At 40.3% G+C, this 16,508-nt stretch overlaps 2 protein-coding genes across 9 annotated transcripts; both read left to right on the top strand.

Moving 5' to 3' along the window:
• Positions 1–270: 270 nt before the first annotated feature.
• On the top strand, positions 271–5,310 carry LOC103710702 (RNA-binding (RRM/RBD/RNP motifs) family protein). 8 transcript variants are annotated; one of them, XR_005506847.3, is made up of 9 exons: positions 272–416; positions 669–752; positions 1,039–1,119; positions 3,643–3,818; positions 3,901–4,033; positions 4,279–4,345; positions 4,608–4,670; positions 4,761–4,947; positions 5,028–5,310. XR_005506847.3 is itself a non-coding variant. In XM_039115546.3 (8 exons), exons 1-8 carry the CDS (start codon positions 355–357, stop codon positions 4,827–4,829), a joined length of 708 nt encoding a protein of 235 aa, XP_038971474.3. In that variant the 5' UTR covers positions 272–354; the 3' UTR covers positions 4,830–5,310. The 8 variants fall into 8 exon arrangements, 7 of the variants coding, with proteins under 7 accessions (XP_038971475.3, XP_038971474.3, XP_038971473.3 ...); XM_039115546.3 differs by having other exon boundaries at positions 3,643–3,791; positions 4,761–5,310; XM_039115545.3 differs by having other exon boundaries at positions 4,761–5,310.
• A 148-nt stretch (positions 5,311–5,458) lies between these two features.
• On the top strand, positions 5,459–8,377 carry LOC103710704 (zinc finger protein ZAT9-like). Its single transcript, XM_008796572.6, has one exon. It carries the CDS (start codon positions 7,045–7,047, stop codon positions 8,092–8,094), a length of 1,050 nt encoding a protein of 349 aa, XP_008794794.3. The 5' UTR covers positions 5,459–7,044; the 3' UTR covers positions 8,095–8,377.
• Positions 8,378–16,508: the final 8,131 nt, after the last annotated feature.

The raw sequence follows: 16,508 nt of genomic DNA, 5'->3' as shown, positions 1-16,508 counted from the left end.
ATCAAAGAACAAGATACTATAAAGAGGTAAAGAAACAGATACAGAGTGGGTTCATAAAATATCTCCAAAATAATGTGCAGCGGGGCGATTCAATTAACAATTTTATTTGGGTGTGTAAAAATAAAAATAATAAGGATGACAACAGTAGGAAAAAGGAACTGCAGCCAGACCGGCCCGATCGAGCTGAGTTAGGAGTAAACCTTTTCGAGGTCCGGCTCGGTTCGGTCCCCATAACCGAACCGGACCGGCTCTGACCTATATAAGGTCGGCCATTGCGGCGACTTCAGTTTGTGCTCTCTCTTCGTCCTTGCGTCCGTCCTCCCGGCCTCCCTCCCGAGTCTATAAATCCGAACGATGCCGCGAGACCGAGGCGAACCTCCGGCCGTCCGTATCTACACCGTCTGCGACGAGTCCAGGTGGTACCGCAACCTCTCTCTCTTGCTCCATCCCTGAACCCTAACTGTTGATCTCTTTTTCCTATCAAAATTATAGGCTTGTAGATTCTTGCTTCAATTTTTTCCTTTTCCGGCACCCCTTTTCTTTGCGCGGGGTATTTTAAAGAACGATCTTCTTGCACCGAAAGAAAAAGAAGAAAAGAAGATCTTTTTTGTTCTATGGTACCATTTGGATGCTCCATGGAATTTTCTGACTTCAATAAGGCTCTGCAGATATCTAATAGTGAGAAACGTGCCGGCATTAGGATGCGGCGACGAACTGTTGAAGTTGTTCGGATCGTATGGAGAGATAGAAGAGTGAGTTGTTTTCCCTTTTTTTCCTGTTTTGTGTAATCCTTAGTAAAGGAACCAATGTTGATGTTACAATTAAAACAATTAGGAGGGGGCGAAGCTTCTTGTAGTAAAATTAAAGATGTTTTGGGGCTTAATCTTATTACGGGTTTTTAGCTGTAAGCAGTGCTCCTTAGTTAGGAAAATTTCTTGGAGGATTGCATGTTTTTTTTACCGAACAGTATGATAATCATCATTTGTTTCGCCTTTTGATCTTCATTTATTTATTCGCTTCATAATTCATATTTTGCAGATGCAAACCTATGGATGCAGAAGACTGTGAACCTTTCACTGATGTTTATTGGATTAAATTTTCACAGGTCGGCAATGCAAGGTGATTTGTTCGATCATAATTTCCTGTGAAAAGGATGCTTATTTGTAAAGTTTTACCATGGGTTACTTGCCAAATCTATGATTTGGCAATGCAGTATGGACAGTGAGGTTCAATAACTTTGTTTAGGTATCGATTTCAATCTACCTGTTTGGGTACTCTTAGACCAGAGTATCGGGACACTACTCTAGTATATCTAGTCTCCGGAGTAAAATTTACAATATGGCCTTTGGATGATGTTCTTGAAGGGTGGAGATACTATAGTTAACACCTCAATACCAGAGTAAAAAAATAATCTGCAATGAGTTCTAGAAAACTTTGCAGAACTCATTGAGAAGCTCACACTATTTCCTGTCCCGTCGTTTTTCCTCCTTTCTCCCCACTTTTTTGCCAATGAGCGAGTTCCCTCCTTGTCTCGATGGCGTCTGACTAAGCTCCACCTTGGCGGCAGCCCACCGCCAGCAAAGACGGCAACAACCACAACTCTGGTGCTGGGTGACCCCAATGCTTCACTCACACCCTACCTCTGGCTAACTGCAAGCTCTGTCTTTGCCCCATTAGCAGCCTACATCAAGCTTTGTCCGTGGCCCATTGCTGGGCCAAACGAACCCCTGGCTATATGCACCCTCACTGGCTTTGCACCCATGCAAAGCCATCCAAATCTAGCTTCTTTACATGCTTGGCATCCATCCAATGCCTCAACCTTCCGCACATTGTCAACTCGACCATCCCCTCCACGGTCAACTTCTTCTTTCATCATCACCTTCACCATCTCCACCACCATTACCGCCACCGCCAACATCACCATCTGCATTTCCTTAACCACCATCACCACCACCACCCTCACCTCGACAATCAACTGCTACTATCATAGATTAAGAAGAGAGAGAATTTTTTTTTTTGATGAATTTGTTTAATATTCGTTTCATGATCTTATAATAGATATTAAATTTTGATTACAGAAAAAATTTCCTATAAATTTTCAATGAACATCCAAACACTAAAATAGGGTGTATACTGGAGTATAGGCTTATTGGAGTATTCGCTTGATGGATCTCTCCTTTAATGAATTTAAAAAATTCTCTGGTAAGTTTTCCTTAACATCCAAACAGGGCCTATGCCTCAAGTAAAATAGTTCAGTATTTTCTTTTGACTTTAGTGCTGTCAGCTTGAAACTAATTTAGAGTAATAAAAATGATTAGAATTTGAAAAGGATAGAAATAACAGAAGTTGTAAAAACATATGGTTTTAGACTTCCATTGCAAAACTATTTTCAAAAATACAAAAATTAAATACAAAGGAAAATAGAAAAAGTTCCAAAAAAAGAAGAAAGAAAAAGAAAGACCAAACTAACAATAGAGTAGAGATCATTTTAGAGTGTAGTGTATTGGTTGATAGATTGTGAAGGAAAATTCATGTTGAACATTGGAAATCTTTGACTTTTGTATCTTCAACTCGAATATGAATGTAACAATATCTTGCTTTTTTACAGTGTTGAAATTTAAGAAATCCACAATTTCTTGATTTATTTTTGATATAGTGACAAACTATTATGATTTGCTTAATTTATACATTAAATTTATTCCCCAAAATTTGAAGATTTCATTAATCACAAACAAGATTTTGCTTATTTGTGTGAAGAAGGATAACAGTTGAAAACTTTTAACCTTTCGCATAAATTTCTCGAAACCGACTATCTTAATGCATCCAAACTTTCAGAAGACTTTCAAAATGTAATGTTGTCATAAGGAAGTCTTCTCAAAGGTATTATTTATGACCATTAGTTCCTCCCTTCTCCTCTCTTTAAACTCAAGCAAATGGAAAAATAGTCTAAATAACACTGATTACCAGGCCATGTTGATGATTGATTCAAGCTGAAAATAAGACACTTAAGCAAAACAAAACCATAGTAGATAAGCTAGAAAAGTAGCTTTTACATTCAAGAAAACTGCTTCAAAAGGAGATCCTAGTTGGTGGAATTTCTAGACTAAATGAAGAATCAATGAAAGTGAGGACATGGTTTGAGACTTTTATAGATGATTGGAAAGAATCTAGGAGTTGACCTGGGACACGTTGTACTAACCGAACATAAATAAGGCCTTTTGCCTGCCCAAATGGGTTTCTTTTGTATAGCAATTCAAGGTCGAGAAATCTTCTTCTTCGATCTGATTTTTTCAGCCAGTGGCTGAACTTTGCCTTTCAGGAATTGTAAAACATTTGTGGCTTACACTAGCAGGCATGAAGGGATGGTAGTTATTGTAAAGCAGAAAGTGTCGGGTACTTGGCTATGGCCAGTTGGCCAGAAGAAATTATACATGAGTTTACTCCAAAAGCTTCATGGTAGAGAGACAGATGGTTAGAAACAAAATTATGCACTAATGAATGCAGAAAACATAAAAGTGACACGGATCATTCACTCCACTACAGGCTACCGCTAGGACACAGATGAAACATGTAAATGCAGAATGCATATGTATATACGTACTAACTATAGACCTTTATTTGAACATTAGCTTCTAATTGCAGATTTGCAAAGCGGAAACTGGATGAGTCTGTTTTTCTTGGAAACCGATTACAAGTTTCATATGCATCTCAGTTTGAGAGTCTATTGGATACAAAGGAGAAACTGGAGGGCAGGAGAAAGGAAGTCCTAGGACGAGTAGGACGAATAGAGTGTGAGTTTTCATTTTATTGCACACAAGGTCCTAGCATCCTATTTGCTTCATAAGCAATTTAATTTTTTTTTCTCTTAGGTTTGCACCTAATGCCATATTGTTGTTGCAGTTGGGAAAATGGGAGGGTCGAGCTCTCAACTTACCAATTATTCGCAAACCCTAGAGACTTCTTATCAGCATTTGCCAACTCAGGCGCCATCAGAATCAAATAGTTTAGAGCTGCAGATAAGCCCTAAGCAGAGGTAAGCTCTAACATTTATTTTAGAGCTTATCAAAAGGTGTAATAGTATGATTGGCATGCTATTGTACCAGAGTATATGAGCCTGCTGTAGTGACTGATGCCCGTTGCAGATAAGTACTGGTGTTCATTAGTTCTGCAGCTTACTCTATATTCTTTAAACGCTCTTAAAGAGAGTTCTCCATAAAAGGACTATTAGCTTTGTTATTGTTTGATTGCATGGCATGCTTGCTTGCTTTCCCTCTCCAGGAACTATTGTAAAGCCAGTCAAAATTCTAGTGAAGATGATTTTATCAGCCATGTGTCCTCTAACAAGGTATGCTTTGCTCTATATTTTGAGCTTCTGACGTTGTTGCTACTTGCCAACAAGGCATCGTTCTAATGCCAAATACAATATACATAGTTCATTATGTTTCGTAGCAATCTAAGTTGCATGCTTTGATCAAAATTGAAATGGTAAATTTTGCTGTATTGTTATTTGTGATCAGGTGGAATTGTGCAACAGATACGAGCATAATTGTAATGTGTATGATTTCTAAAATTTTATCTAGGTGGTAAGTTTCTTATGCTGATTGCAGGAATACTTTGCATCAGCATCAATGAATGAGACTGTTAGATTGGTCAGAGGGAAGCTGGATAAGGTGAATCATTACTCTTATGATTTTCTTGATCTGTTTTCGGTTTCTAAAACTTGCGCAATTTAAGCTCCTTGGAATCCTATTGTATTTTAGATACATTCTACCAGCGAAGTTGCGCCAGCATCCAAGAGAACATGGCCCGACAACAGAAGAAGAATTTGATGTTTGAAAGCCTAGCAAGCTTGCAGTGCTATACTTGTCCTCTTGAATTTGTTCCTTTCTTGTCATACCGTGCGATAATAGTGGATCATGTACTTAGCAGTCATTATGACAAAAGCAGGTCTTATTTTATTATTATGTGAAGTCCTTTGATCACGGTGTTTCTTCTTAATATCTGGTGCAAGGATTCCTTTTTGTCAGGTAACCCAGATGGAAACCTTGGGCCGTATTTCTTATGGCGATAATCATATGGTAATGGTGTCTGTCCGCTCACTCTCAGTAAAGGGGAATTTTTTTTTTTTCAAATGTTTAACTGTCATAGCACTAGACAATGAGTTGTGCTTGGAGTAAGCTTTTGGTAGTCCTGTTGTGATGGGTTGGTTGAATCCAAAGTCGGGTCAGGCCATGACGACGGCTGGACTATTTTTACATGTATGTTATCTTCTCCATCAGGGCATCAGGTTATGCATGCTGCTTTCTCTCATCCTGAGTTATTCTCCTCTTGTCAATTGGCTTCCTCTGTACATTATGCCCACTGAGGCTCCAGGACCTCTTTAGTCTTTTATGTGCTTTTTCTTGACCATCTTTGGTTTTGTGAGAGATGGTGGTGGAGCTGGCTTCACTGTTTGCAAGGAAGGTGGTCAAGTATCATTTGCAAATTTAATTTGTGTTCTTATAATAAGTTCAAGTGCTTTGAGATTTATGCAATAGGTGATCTTTAACTATGGGCCATATGCTAAGGGTGCTTTGAGATCTATGCAGGTGAATAAATAAAGGCATTCGATGTATTTTAAGAAGATATGCACGGTGTTAAGTATAGTTCATATACTAAGGATGCTTTGAGATCTGTGCAGGAGGAGGAATGAAGAGGTTTGGAGTGCTTTGAGATATATGTGATGGGTGATCGTTCCCTGTAAGATATGTGCAAATGGATGAATAAAGATGTTTGGAGTGTTTTTAGATCTATGCAACGTATGATCTAGTTATGGATCACGTACTAAGAGTTCTTTCACAAACAATTGATATGTAGGATAATTTGGTCATAATATACTTTTATGCTACTATGTGATGGCCATGCGGCATCATTTTGTTAATAGAGATGAAAGACATGGTTTGTTTGAAACAATTTAGAAACTCAAAGAAACTATTTGAAATTTTTTAAAGTTGAAGTTGACGGGGTGTCTTTAGGATAGACTTTAAGTTGGGAGGCTGTCCCTAGCCTCCCTATAATTTTTTCAAAAAAAAAAATACAGAACTCTATACCTTTTTTTTTTAATCAAAACTATACTATATTGATAAGGTATTAGTGTCAATGATACATACTGAAGATAGCATTTAAAAAATTTAAAAAATTATTATTACCGACTTGAACAATGTGTATAATATTGCCGGTATGCACCAATGGATAGATATATAAGCATAGTTAAATACCTATCGGCACAGTTATTTTTCTATGCTAACATCTTTATAGCGTCGGTTTTGGAGCGTTGCAGTATAGATTGTATCATCCCTTTTTAATTATTTTGGAAACTGTGATTACCATGTAAAAATGTAATTTATCCAAAAGAAAATATTTTTCCTAACATTTGCTAGAAGCCTAGAACCCATGTTGTTAATTTATTTTTCCATAATAAATAAACGAGAAGATGAAAAACATATTGACATTTGCTTCAATCTTTTTCTACCATACTAATATACCATCCCATGAAAAACATAGCTATATACGGTGCCGTCACTTCAATTATTTTTTTTCAAAAAATTTGAGACAAATTGATATTTATAACATGCATACAAATAGAAAATCCAAAGTAAAGAAGAAAATATGCCCAACTCCAGGAGTGGAAGGTGAGGATATACTTGAAATGTTGTCGTATCACTCCCTCTAAACTTTGGTAACTACAATGACAACCTTCGCCATCCAAATTCTTCCTGTCTTTAATAATGCATATCAGCCTGTATCTATTACTTTAATACCTTTACTAATTAGCCTTTTCTAATTAACTTCCAATATCTCTGCCCTGCCCCTGAACAAACCCCCCAAAACAACACTCCCCAGTCCCCAATGCTCCATCCCCAGCTCTTTTCTATATCTCGTCTAAGACAGCAGAAGGCAGCTACAGACACAAGCAAATAAGAAAATGGGGAGAGAAGAATAAAGTCTCCAACATCTCCATTGCCAAAAAAAAGGCTGGAAAAAAAAACTCCCCGATGTTTATCCATGGGAAGCCATAGATGCAAGCTTTGCTTCCGGCGCTTCTCCAGTGGTCGCGCACTGGGGGGTCACATGCGCTCACACGTGACTCCCCGCCTTACCGGAGCTCCGCCCCTCCCCCCCTCCCCCTCCGCCTCATCATCCTCCTCCTCCGCCGCGGACGCGGCGGCGGAAGGCCTCGGCTACGGCCTCCGGGAGAACCCCCGAAAAAGCTTCCGACTTGTCGACCCGGAATTCTCCTCCTCCTTTGCCGCCGCTGACGGCGGCTGTGGCGGCGGCGGCGTCTCCTCCGTCGTCCAGGACCGCGAGAGCGAGACCGAGTCCTCCCTCCCCCCGGCGCTCCGCCGCCTATCCAAGCGCCCCCTGGAGACCGCGGCGGCGGCGGCGGCGGAGGCTGAACCCCTCAGTTCCATCTCCGACGTCTCCTCCGAGGAGGACGTCGCTCGGTGCCTGATGCTCCTCTCCCGCGACTCCTGGGCCAGATCGATAGCAGGGGAGGAAGCAGAGGACCAGCAGTCCGGCGGTTGGGACGAGGCCAGGGAGGAGGACGAGGATTACGACGACGAGGACGGCGGAGACGGGGACGACGGGATCCGTGGCTCCGCCCGGTCCCGGCGGAGTGGGCGGCGGAGCGGGTACCAGTGCCGCACGTGCAAGAGGTTCTTCCGATCGTACCAGGCCCTCGGGGGCCACCGAGCGAGCCACAAGAAGGTGGCCGGCGGCGGGTGCGTCCCGGCTGCCGGCGGCCAGATCGGCGGAAAAGCCTTCTCCGAGGCCAATGCTGATAGGAATTCGAGCCTCCACCGCTGTCCCACCTGCTCCCGGGTCTTCAGCTCCGCCCAGGCTCTCGGCGGCCACAAGCGATCCCACCTCGCCTCCTCCTCCTCCGCCACCGCCGCCCGTTCCCCTCCTCTCCCTCCACCTCCTCTTTCTGCCAACAGCAGCAGCACCAACCTCAGCGGCAAGGGCTTCATTGATCTCAACCAACCAGCTCCATTGGAGGAGGAAGTCGAGCTCTCCGCTCTCTCCGACGCCACGGTGCTGCAATCCAAGTGACTTGGGAAGCAATCTGAGGTGAAGTTCGTCGAAACAAAGCCGAAATCCACCGAAAAATCTCATCTTTACAACTGAATCCTGCGCAAAGGAATCCAATTCGAATTCACCTCATATCAAGTTCAAATTTTTATCTCGTTTTTTCCGAATTTGATCTGGTCCTTCAGTTACAAGTTGCTCACTGCGACACTGAACAGTAGAAGGAAGCATAGATCATCAAAATCATCAGAAAAAGAACTCTCTTTAAATTTGAATTGACTATTGTTACATATAGTTTTCATCCAAACTTGTTCTCGTGTCACCAGTTTCAATTTCTTTTCAGTTATTAATAAAAAATTGATCTGGTTTTCGAGCTGCAGTTGCTCACTGCGTCAATCGAACATTAGAATGGAATTATAGACTATTGAAATTCCCAACATGTAAAAACAAACAAAAAAAAAAACTTCTCATAGAAATTCCTGTGATTAAATTGAGTATTAATTAATTAATAGACGTCTCTGAGAAAAATTAATTAATGATGTTTGCTGTGTAACAAACGAAGAGTCGAAGTTGGTGTTGGTGGGGGAGCGCTGTCTCCAGCTGTGCTATGCTGGCTCTTTGGTCTTTGCTTTTCTCCCCGGCTATTTCTATATGCGCTTAGACCCTCCCCTGAAGTGAAAATAACAGTCGAGGGACTAAGTTCGCTGACATCTCTCGCTCGTCGCTGAGAATTTTAGAGCAAAGAGACCCTCCTTTCGTTTCCCTTTTGTTCTTTTTTCTTTTAATATGCCATTATTGATGCCGTAGTGGACAAGCTGTTTTGCATTTCTCACTTTTATTTCACTTCAGGGTCCTTCCGTTATCCAACCCCTAATTTACTGGCATTTATTACTATTTGACTACTGCCATTTAATGTTTAGTCCATTTTATGTTTCAATCTCTATATACAATTAAGTTTTTGTTTCACTATGCAATTTTTGACTTATAATTGAAACCTGTTTCCTATTTCTCATTTTACTTTATTTATATTTAGAATCCTTCTTTTATTTAGCACTTGATTTATTGTCCCATTCTCGCTATAAAATTACTTCCATTTCAATATTAGGGGTGGGCAAACCCCAACATGGTTTAATGCCATTTAACATTGTTTAGCTGATATTTGATATCTATTTGGCTATATAGTATTACTATGTTATTTTGTGTATATATATATATTAGTACAATGTGTATATATATATATTAGTACAATATGTTATTTTGTGGATATGATTGCAGCATACAAAATCAAAAAAAAAAAGATAATACAAAAGGTAAAACACCATAGTTTTTTTTAGGTGAAGCCTTCAGAATAATGAGTTACCTAGTTAGCTGCGGACATGTATGGCCGATGAAAATTACTCATTTAAGAGATCACAGATATTATGGAGCAGCGGTATAGAGCCATATATATTTTCAAACAAAGTTATAACACTTATAAATGGTTAATCAAATCAAGGATCCAGTAAAAAAAATAATTTTATCAATAAAGATTTAAATATAAAGTGATGTCAATTAACCTCGATTTCCCAACAGTAAAATCTGGTCATGCTTCATTCACCTGTCAAATCATAATGCATGCAAGCATGGACCAGAGGTGAACGGCAATTGAAACGCTCCTCTGGAATGTTTCCATTTACGGCTATGAAACATCCCCCAAATCATTAAATTCTGTATCGGGTACTGGGAGCAAGAATAACGTGGAGGCGACGACCGGAAATAAATACGCTCTCTTCCAGTGCGGGTTCCGTTCACCCGACGGTAGATTTTCTCGGCTGTTCATCCGCCTTTCAAAACTTCCCAGATCCGACCAGGGACTTTGGTATCCATCATAAATGATGGATATCTATCGAGTTGTTCTAAAATCTAAATAATGTAATCTTATCTTATCCTCTTCATAATTTTTATTATTATTATTATTGTCGTCGTCATCATTGTTGTTATAGCTGGATTCCGTTGACATGGCGACCGGACTCTCCGACCAACGACTCGGTCCCGACGCGTGGAGTGGTGGTCCCATCGAGTGGACCTCTCCGCCGTACGTCCGATATCGGTTGAACCGCTAGGAAAGCGCACATTTCGCGTGAATCTCATCCCTTGTGGTCCCCATTTGCTGGTGAGAGGGTGCAAGTCTGGGTGCTAACCAGGTGAAAGTAGAAATTATGTTACTTTTCTACGCCTTTTTTTATGGTACACCAGCTCACATGCAGCAGCAGGAGGTACGAATGCGGCCAATAAAATCAAAAAATAATAGCTCACTAAAAAGCTTTGATAAAAATTCTTGGTCTTCCTATATAAATTCTAAGTGGTGAGCAGCAAAAAACGCAACCTAATCCGCCGCACTATTCGCTAGACTTGCGTGGCCGTATAGAAACCACACTTTTTCAATAGTCGCAGACGTCGTAGAGCATTGGCCGTCTCTCCTAGCACCTCTCTGACTCCAAATCTACTCGAATACCGTTGCTGTGTCACTCTCAAAAAGAAGACGATTTGTACCTAAGATGCACCTCGCGAAAGTGATACTCTCTCAAGCAATTCTGAGCGCACAGACAGCAATCATGTCGAAGACGCACCGGCCCGACCGCGGATTGAAGGTCAGTAGGAATGCTGAAAAGATTCGGCTAAATTACGAAAATGCTCCAGAATGGGGGATTGTCGCAGCACAGATCGCAAAGCACTCCATACTCATCATCGATCCGGTGGCACAGATTTCAAAGGGGATCAGTGGATGATCCAACGGTGCATGCGGGCGAAGAAAGCTGAATCCTTCCTTCTTCCGCGCGAAAGATACGCCCCCCGACATGGCGCAAGGCAAATTAATACGTTGGGCAACAAGAGCGGCACAACTGGCGGAGAAACGCGTGAGAAAGGGGAGGGCGCTGAGAAGAGAGTGAAATCCCGTGAACAAATGCAATGCAAATCCCCGCAGGATCACCTCTCCCACTGTTCCGTATTCTTGTCCTTTTTCTAAGTGACATGATAACATCCTTATGGGGATGCATCTATGCTCCTAGTCCAAGGTGTTAGCCTAGATGTACAAATATAATTAATAAATCAATAATACAATGGTCCTAATATTTATGAAGAGTAAATAAAAAGAATAAATTAGTAAATTATTTACTTGACAATAGAATAATTAAAAAAATAAGAAAAAAATGGTATGTAGATCGAAGCATGCTGACGTGCTGTCCTAGAAAAGTTTATATCTCCTACACATGGATTTGCTGGCATAGATCTCCTAGAGATACGACGACCTAGTACAGAACCTCATCTTCTCCATCAGTGCGCCTCCAGGAGATGCTTGCAGATAGCTCAAAAGAAACTCGAAAAAATAATGAAAATTATGATGAGAAGTAAATAAGAACAAGAGGAAGAAAAGAAATTTTTTGTCCCTTTGAAATGATCCCTAGAGCCCTTTGTTAAATTGCTCGTGGGCCACCCAAAAAAGCTAACAGGCATGTCAAAAGAAGTAGATGCAGGCCAAAAGAAGCAGAATTTTGCTAAAAGAAGAAAAGAGCCTGTTGACGCGGCCCAATCGCGCGGACAGCACGCGATCGCGTGCGGACGGGACAAGTGGCAAACATCCAAGCACAAGCAATGGGTCAAAGAAGGAAGGAACTTGTGCATAATCCATGAAGGAGTCCGTAGACTCTTTCATAGAGGCCAAACAAGCAGAAGCATGGACGGCCAAGATGCAACATGCCGCCGGATCAAAGGAGCACAAAAAGACATGTCATCAATCCGCGGGAGCCAGCAAATTCAGCACATGGCCGCAAGGGATCTGACTTAGTTTGAATCCCCTTGCGGCTGATTAGGAAGATTATTTGAATTTTAAATTGTTGCCGCCAATAAACTTATTCAGCACATGGGCATTAGGCCCATATAAAGGGCGCGGGAAAGAACGAAATCAAGAAAAAAAAAGTGAAGATTAAATGCAGCATGGTTTTCAAAAAAATTTAAAAATATTTAATTTAATTCAACACAAGGCACCAAAGAACTCTTGGGGTCTTCAAATGTTGAACACATGCATGCTTCCTACTCCATGCAAGCTCCAAATGTACCTTCTTCTTTCTTTTCTTGGTCAATCCATATATACAAGATATGAATTCCTTCTTCTTGTTTTTGATTAATGAGACTAAGTATGCTATATATAATCCAGTGAGAAAAGTCTTCTTCACTTGAAAAGTAATGTGTAGTTTCGTAACATGGTCATGCTACATGTAATCAAGGGAGAAAAGTTTTCTTCACTTGAAAAGTAATGTGTAGTTTTCTCTCGGGGGTAAGCAAGAGCTAACTCACCATAATAACATTACTTTTGTTCTTATAATGCAGTGCAAGGTCTTTTTCAATGTTGATCCACCAAATCGCTAGAAAGCTTGTGAAGCTATTTGTTCTCCTTCTTTTAATTGATTTGAGCCATTAGGTATGATTACGACTGTTTGTTGGTCTAGTCCTTGTATTAAGGATAGTTTTAGATTGGAGAATGGTTTGAAATAGTCAAGTTAGAAGAGCTTGTCACTTGCCTGGAGAATTAAATCTAATTATACTATTGAATTGTTGAATTATAAAAGCAATAAACCTGGAGTAAATTGCAGGACCTGAAGAAAAAGTGTTGTCCAAGCATCTTTTTCCATCTTATTTTCCTCCTCCACCTCTTTCCAACCCATAAAGGGCCAAGAATAACTTTATTAGAGTTTTTATTGTTCTAATATATTGATTAATTGGGTATTTCTGCGAGTAAAGAGGGATGATTCTCTAATCATAGCTCGTTCGACTACGTAACCTTTTAAGTTTGGGTTGGGGGTGTAGCTCTTATCTTCTTGTGCTTCTACTGGTGGATTTTTGGGTTCTTAGTACGAGCTGAGTTGTTGCCCCTGCAGAAAAATCTTACGATCGTAGTTGTTGATAGAATTTTATGGGATTCCTCTAGAAAAATTAAGGTACATCCTGAAGTCCTTACCTTCATCTTTTATGGACACATCTGCTATTTTTTCCAAGTACAAAAGCATCATTACGTTTATAATGTCCTCATCATTGATGGCAAAGTCACAGCCTTGAGATGTTTATAGTCTAGGACCCTTTTTCATTGAATATTAGAAAGAGGGTATTAGATTTAGCCACTTGACATAATTCTAAATAGAAGGTTAAGAAATATTTTCCACCTAGAACACTAAAATTTTTTGTTGGTTAATAACATGCACTGACTGCTTGTGCATTATTCTACCAAGAAATAAACAAGCCTCAAATACTAAAGTCATTCCTCTTGAAAGAAGTTTACAATAGATCACTATGTAGTAGAGGAAAAAAAAATAAATGCAAGGAAACAATTTTAAGGTGCATATGCACCAAAGTTCGAGTGTTTCCTTTGTCCCCCAATGCTCATGGGGGGTGGAGAGTTTATAATACAGCTAAGAAGGGCAACTATCTTTGGTGAGCACAGTATGCCGCCAGGATTGGTAGTAGAGAATGCCCGTATGTAGACGGTGGAGCTCAGTTTCATCACATCTGTTATAGGGATCTTGACAGCTTGGGACACCTAAGGTTTTCTTTCTGCTTCGGCAGTATCCTGCGTGATGTTTTTTAGCTGAGAGCCCCCACCTCCGAGTTTCCTCAAGATCAATTTCGACGAATCTGTCTTGGATGGAGGTACATGGGGCAGTGTGAGTTTTGTTATTCGGGGCCCGTCTACCAGAGTTGTGACTGCAGGAGGCAATCAACTCTTCGACACATCGGTTCCGGGTGTGCAGAACTGCGGGACACTTGGGCGGGTCTTTGTCACGCCCGGTGTATCTTACAGGCTAGTTTCATTGTCCTAGAGGGGGACTCGGTCACCGTCATCAGTTGGATCCGGAGGAGTTCGAGGGGCTACGATTGGATCCACCCTTTACTGTGAGATATTTGGGCTATGATGAGAGATGGCGAGGCCTTTCAGACCAAGTATATGTTCCATGAAGCTAATAGGGCTGCAGATTGAGCGGCTGCTTATGTAGCCAGCCATTCCGGTAGCACCTTATAGGCTAGTGATGGAGAGTTGCCCTTGGCACTCCGAGACATTTTGTTTTTCAACTTTATTGGGTGCATCTATACTCGTCGGGTATGATTAACCTGCTTTGGATACCTAATACCTACTTTGGATACCTTCCCAATGAGATTCTGTTTCTGATGTGGCTTTTTTGCCAAATTCTGAGATAGGCCAACAAAATCTTGTTATTCTTGAATGGATTGATTAGAGTTGAAAGACTTATTTTTCCTTATCCAATGCCCGAGCCATGTTTATTTGGCTGATCATGACATTACCAAACTCGAGATCATGGGATGAACCCAACTTACCAGCAAAAAGAAATGCTCTGTTTTCTTTTTCAAGTAAAAGAGGAGAAGAATAACAAGAATGGGAGGTAGGAAAAGAAATGCTGTGAAACCACTTCCCATGATATGGCCTTGTCCTTTGGCTAGTTTTTGGGATGTTATTCAACACAATAGAAAACCATATATTGGACTGGGAATATATCAAAATAAGTATCATGAAGCTTAAGTAGGCTTGCATGTGCAATTCATTTTTGTGATGACATTGTTTAGAAAATTTTGCTTCGAGGGATTTATGCCTCGAGGTCTGTTCTTCGTGTCTCTATGTTTAGCATATAATTCTTCAAATAGTCGCAAATTTTAGAACTAAATTTGCAACACATTGCAGAGGAGCAAATTTTTCGATCCGACTTTAGAGGCTAGACTAGTGCTAAGAAGGCTAGCATATAAAATATAGATCAGGACATCATGAGAAGACCAATGATCCTTCAGTGAGTTGGAGTTGGGCTAGACTAATAATTGATGCTTGGTTGCAAGCTTCAAGCGAAACAACTTTGGTCCAAGATGGATATAAGAAAATGAAATTGAACCCAGATCATTTTCATGGGTTAGACAAAATTTTGGCATCAAATATACTCTTTGCGGCTTGTTGCTTGACGAGATTTAGTGATAGGTTAGGCGTGGACCTTTGCTCTCTAGACGAGGTAGATAGATTGAGGTTGAAGCATTGCATAATAAAAATCGTTGAATATTGGGAACTAAATAAGATCATTGCAATCTAGAAGGTTAGTTTCTAATGGGTTTAACACCCCAGCTACCACTTTGCGCGCCATCTAACTGCATGAATATATTGGTAGGGAGTGGTTGGGACAGGGCATATGGGTTTGCTCAGATTAAAGCGATGCTTTCCCTATAATATGGATGAAACATTGCCCACACTGTCTTGCATCAATTATCTTTTTTGAAGAGAAATTGAGGGAGAGGGGCTGGGTGGCTGCCCATGCGGCTCACCACTCAAGGTACACCCTCTCATCAGAAGAGGAGGAGCTGCCACATGCACTCCGCAAATTAGTGTTTTTTGACTTTATTGGATGTATTCGTACACGTATTGTATGAAGAACCGCTTCAGCAAAAAAAAAAGAAAAAAAAAGAAAGAGAAATTGAGGGAGACATGTTGGATTTTCTAGGGATGCACTATCCAAGAATGAAATCTAGAACTTTGGTTGCTAAGTAGAGGGGTGTGATCACTTGTGTATGCCCTAGTTCATGCAATTAGAAATTTATTAAGATAGATAGTATATTACGGTTAGGTTTAGAAGTATATCACTATATTGAGCTACTCGATGAAACATTGCCCATACTATCTTGCATCAATTATTTTTTCTGAAGAGAAATGAAGGTAGACATATTATATTTTTGGGGATGCACTATCCAAGAACCAAATTTAGATCTAAGTAGAGGGGTGTGACCACTTGTGCAAGCTCTAGTTCATATAATTAGAAATTTATTAAGATAGTATAATAGATAGTATATTATGGTTAAGTTTAGAAGTATATCACTATATTAAGTTACTTGAATAATTTAGAGAAGATTATAGTGGCACCCTCTTAATTTTGGACACATCCTAGAGACTCCTTCTTAACTTTAAAAAGTTTCAAACCGACCTTCCAAATTTTTAAATCGTTCCAATACGGCCTCTTCGTTCATCTCTATTAATAGAGCGGTAGCATGTGATCATCACATGATAGCATAAAATGGGTATAGGACAAAAATACCCTTGATATGTATTAAATGGGATAGAACCTCACAGGATCTTTCGTGCGAAATAGACTTACTGTTTGGCTTATAGTTAAGGATCACCCATTGCACAAATCTCAAAGCACTCCAAATCCTTTCATTCATCTACTTACATAAATCTCAAAAAACTCTTATTATATGACCCATGGTTAAGCTATAGAAATTCCTTCATTCATTTGACTGCACATATCTCAAAGCATCCTTAACATAGGATCCATAATTAATGATCATCCACGTGCGGATCTCAAAGCACTCTGGACCCCTTTAATTCTTCCACCTGCATGGATCTCAAAGGGCCCTTA

Source organism: Phoenix dactylifera, chromosome 10 (genome assembly GCF_051530095.1).
Source record: "Phoenix dactylifera cultivar Ajwa chromosome 10, Ajwa_hap1_PhDact_Kaust_v1.1, whole genome shotgun sequence".
NCBI classification, from domain to species: Eukaryota; Viridiplantae; Streptophyta; class Magnoliopsida; order Arecales; family Arecaceae; genus Phoenix; species Phoenix dactylifera.
The sequence above is the reverse complement of the archived record's forward strand: the minus strand, read 5'-3'. Positions and strand labels throughout refer to the sequence as shown.

Excerpts from the sequence above, each read along its gene's own strand:
- LOC103710702 (XM_039115545.3), top strand. The coding sequence starts at position 355 with ATGCCGCGAGACCGAGGCGAACCTCCGGCCGTCCGTATCTACACCGTC. Across the intron at positions 417-668 it reads ACCGTCTGCGACGAGTCCAG|ATATCTAATAGTGAGAAACG; the intron begins GTGGTACCGCAA and ends AAGGCTCTGCAG. Across the intron at positions 1,120-3,642 it reads TCACAGGTCGGCAATGCAAG|ATTTGCAAAGCGGAAACTGG; the intron begins GTGATTTGTTCG and ends TTCTAATTGCAG.
- LOC103710704 (XM_008796572.6), top strand. The coding sequence starts at position 7,045 with ATGGGAAGCCATAGATGCAAGCTTTGCTTCCGGCGCTTCTCCAGTGGT.